This window comes from Antrostomus carolinensis, unplaced genomic scaffold (genome assembly GCF_000700745.2).
Source record: "Antrostomus carolinensis isolate BGI_N321 unplaced genomic scaffold, ASM70074v2 scaffold5212, whole genome shotgun sequence".
NCBI lineage: Eukaryota > Metazoa > Chordata > Aves > Caprimulgiformes > Caprimulgidae > Antrostomus > Antrostomus carolinensis.
In genome coordinates, this window is record NW_010297433.1 from 15,919 (window position 1) to 19,865 (window position 3,947).

At 50.3% G+C, this 3,947-nt stretch overlaps 1 protein-coding gene across 1 annotated transcript in view; it reads right to left on the reverse strand.

The window, feature by feature from the left end:
- The window catches only part of TNNC1 (troponin C1, slow skeletal and cardiac type), a 9,851-nt gene extending 6,906 nt beyond the window's left edge, over nucleotides 1-2,945 (reverse strand). The window contains exon 1 of the mRNA XM_029083523.1: nucleotides 2,936-2,945. Coding sequence (XP_028939356.1) covers nucleotides 2,936-2,945 — 10 coding nt within the window. The remainder of the gene's footprint in view (nucleotides 1-2,935) is intronic.
- Nucleotides 2,946-3,947: the final 1,002 nt, after the last annotated feature.

A 3,947-nucleotide genomic window follows, 5' to 3' on the forward strand; every position in this document is an offset into this window, starting at 1 on the left:
GCAGGACCCTTGCTGATATATTGCGGTATTTGGCTGTCCTGACTGGACATATGTCACCTCCACCTCCTGTGTGTTTCCCCTCCTGGAAGCTGCAGTAGAAAGATTATACTGTGCCAAATTAAATTGGGTAATACAGGAAAGGCATGTCTCCAAGCAGGAATAGGAGGTGTCAGGGCCTCCCTGTCCACTGTCCCCAAGCCCATGAGGGGACATGCTGTGGGGAGACATGCAGCTGGGACCGATGCCCTCAATGCCATGCATGTGCAGTCCTGATGCCGCAGTGAGGAGAAGCGTGGAGGTAGATGGAGCTTTGTCTCTATTTCCTGCATTTAACTCGGGCTGGAAAATGGGGAGGTGGCTGTCAGCTGTGCTTGATTTCAGGGATAATTCCCAGTTCTTTAGGAAACCAGGACATGCTTCACCCAACCAGCGAGCTGACCTGTGCCCACTGCAAACAGGGAAAATCCACTCTCCTGGATTTGCCGTGGATTTACTCCACCGCAGTGGAGAGCAAAACACTCCCAAGGCCTCTGAGTGATGACCAGCGTTTTTTCAGTGCAGGGAAAAGCGTTTTAATCCATAGCAATCAAAGCAAAAACCTCTCTTTTTGGTGATTCAGGACTCCCTCTTGTGTCCAAAGGATGGCTCCAGCATCCCTGGGTGATGAAGTCTTGCCTCCAGCTAGCTCATATGGGCATCAGCTGCCAAAACTGGAAATATTATGGATGCAGCTGTTAGGTCTCATGTCTTCTAAAAATCTCTTCTCCCTTTAACAGAAATCATGTGGCACACACAAAACCTGCTGTCCCTATGTAACACCTGGCCAAGGTGGCATTAACCAGTGACCCAGGGTGGTATCAGCACAAAGTGAGGGTGTGGGTGAGCACAGAGCTGTAACCCTGCACCACACCATCCCAGGTTTTCCAGTCCCAAAAGATTAACTTGCTGCAGAGCCTGCTATGAGCTGCGGTCCTGAGGGCACTTGTTGGCCTTGATTTACCCAGGCTTCAGCCGGGCTCTGCCTCTTCCCACCATGGGAATGGCAGAGGTATTAAAAAGGAAAATAGTGGCATTTAAGGAATTAATTTTTGAAGTATGTTAGTTTTCAGAATTTGTATCTATTAATATTTTTGTTGCCTTGAACATAGAAAAGGCAGAAAAAGCTGCAAAGGGCAGTAGTTATTTTGTTAAAGGGCACTGCAGCCTGTCCTTAGGTGAGGGCACAGGCTGGGATGGGGACCTGCTGTCCCACACCACCAAACCATCACCCAAACCCTCCTGGGCACTCCCATGGAGACCCCCCCAGTGAAATGCTGCCCCGAGGTGAACCCCAGCCCTGGGATTCCCTGCAGAGTGAGGAATCGTGCCTGGCCCTGTCCCTCCATCCCAGGAGGTGACAGATCTGAGTCATCCCCCTGAAAACAGCCCCTGGGATGCGTCAGAAGGTATCTAGGGCCGACGCATGGCAGAAGCAGGAGCTCCAGCATTGCCTTCAAAGGGTCATGGCTGCACTCCCAGAGGAGCTGGGATAAAATCCAGGTCAGGATGTGGAAGAAGGGTCTCTTGTCTGCTTAGAGAGGGGAAATCTGGGCCACTGCCACTGTGCACACTGACACGGGAAAGCTGCGCTTCTGCAAACACCTGATGTGAATAGAGTCTTGCAAAACGCAGTTGTGCCTGCGGGGGAAGGATGGAATCCATCTGTCATGAGCGATGTTCCTCCTGGGGAGGGAGGCACAGGCGAGGGGCACCATGCCAACCTCTGCCTCCCCACTTGCTGCTCAGAGCCACAGCTTCCAGCATCCCCTGACTTTCCAGGGCGGTTTCCTTATAAAAGAGTTGGGAATTGCGGTTTTGTAGAGAAACCCAGAGCCTTTGCCATGCAAAATGCAGGGGGGAGGATGCTGAGGATGTCCCAGGGAAAACCATCCCCTCCTGCTGCTTCTCTTGCCTCCCCACACGAGACCCATGGCAGAGACAGAGAGCAGCTATCTATAGCCTGAGGATGGCTGCCAACACAAGTGCCCTTAATCCGGGCACAGAGCTGGCTCGGTGGCACACCAGCTGTCCCTGTGGTGAGGTACCGAGCACTAGCTTGGGCTTCAGCTGCATCCCGATGTACCGTGGCACTTGTCAGTCAAGCCAAGGTATCACGATAAGCATAAGGGTTTACTGCACTTTCTCCAAAATCTTGGTTCAGGTTTTCCTTTCCAGGCAACTCTGCTTAGGGACATGGGTTAGTTGGGGACTTGTCAGTGTTGGGTTAATGATTGGACTTGATGATCTTAAAGGTCTTTTCCAATCTAGGTAATTCTGAGATTCTGTAACTGCAACCCACTGCAAAACAAGCAGAGGCATCCTTCAGGTCAAACACAAGGACATAAAAAGCAGAAGGCCAACTAAGTTGCAACTTTATTTGAAGTCAGGGATGATTGCGGGGCTCCTTAGGCAGTCTGCTGTGGCTCCAAACTGCAGCAAAATGCTCCAGCGTCCCCTTTCACTGCACAGGGCACCCCTCAAAGCTCTTCAAGCACTGCTGTCTCTTCCTCAAGGAACGTGTGTCACAGGCTAAATGGTCACCTGGAGCCATTTCCCCAGTTAGAACAAGTTTCCTTCAAGAGTAGCATGCTGACATCCTATAGGGAAAAAAATCTGGGATTTTACTGCTATCCAAATCTTCCTCAAAGGGTTTTAGCTGAACAAGCCCCCATTTGCTGCCTTCACAGCTGCATTGCTCCTGTTGATGCATCTTCTCTGGGATCCAGGACAGAGCTGTCACACCACAAGCTACCTCGACTCCCGCAGGCAGAAACTGCTTTAGGAAGAGAAGAGTACCTATCAAAACCAGTAGACGTCTGAGTGCTGCAAATTGTTATTTGTTAATTAAGGAGCTGGGACATTCAGAGGAAGCTTAATTAAAGTTGCTCTCCAAAACCACTTATCATCTCATCAAGATGCTGAGCTCAGCAGCAGCTCCGGCTGATGCTGGGACAGTGCTAGAAAATCCCTCTTGGGCTGCCTTTACTATATGTGTTTTCTGCTTACACACATCGTCCTTTGGCTACGTCCTGACCAAGGGAAAGTGTTTTGCAGTGAAAATAAAATCAAAGTGGGTTTATCCTGCTCCATTTGCAGAGATGTGTTTGCTTACCTGCCACCCCCGTCCTGGTTGCATCTGCCAGATGCCAGCATTTCCCCCCAGAGCGTTATGTTATTCCCTCTGCACCACAGCTCCCTTCTGCTGAGGAAATACTTTCTGTCCAGACAACTTTGAAAGCCACCCATGCACCCAGGGCATTTGGCACTTCTGCTATTATTAATAAAATGATGCTGGAGCTAATTGCACCCCCCCTTAGGTTTCCTAAGGAAGGACAGAGAGGTCACCTTCGTTCTGCTGGCAGATGCTTTTTTACCCAAACCTCCTGTGACTTCTCCTCTAGGGAACTCATGTTCAAGGGAAAAAGGCCGAGGAGGATTTGCTCATCATCCTTTAAAATTCTCCACTTGTGTTACAAATTCCTACCAAGATACCTGTAGTGAACACAGATTTGAAACACTTCCCTCTGCTCAGTGGGACAGTGCATTGAGTTATGCAAAGGTCCTAACGTCAGTGAAGTCACCCCAAAAAACACCCTGGGTTCATTCTGGGCTCATCCCTGAGGCCCTGGGCTGAGGCCACGCAGGTCTGGCCCATCAGCCCGGCCCCTCAGCTCTGTTTTTGAGGTGGCACCAGGTACGTTGGTCACAGAACCACTGCCTTGGTCCAATGTGACAAGTGTCCGAGGCTTCAGCAGCACATGGTGGCCACAGACCTCCACTAAAAGCAGTTTGCAGCTGGGGCAGGCGCTGCTTGCTGAAAGAGTAAACTCTGAGAAATTAGAAACTAAAAGATTTACAGATCCCTTAGTTGCTTGGACATCACCCAGCTGTTGTAACAACCTTTGAAT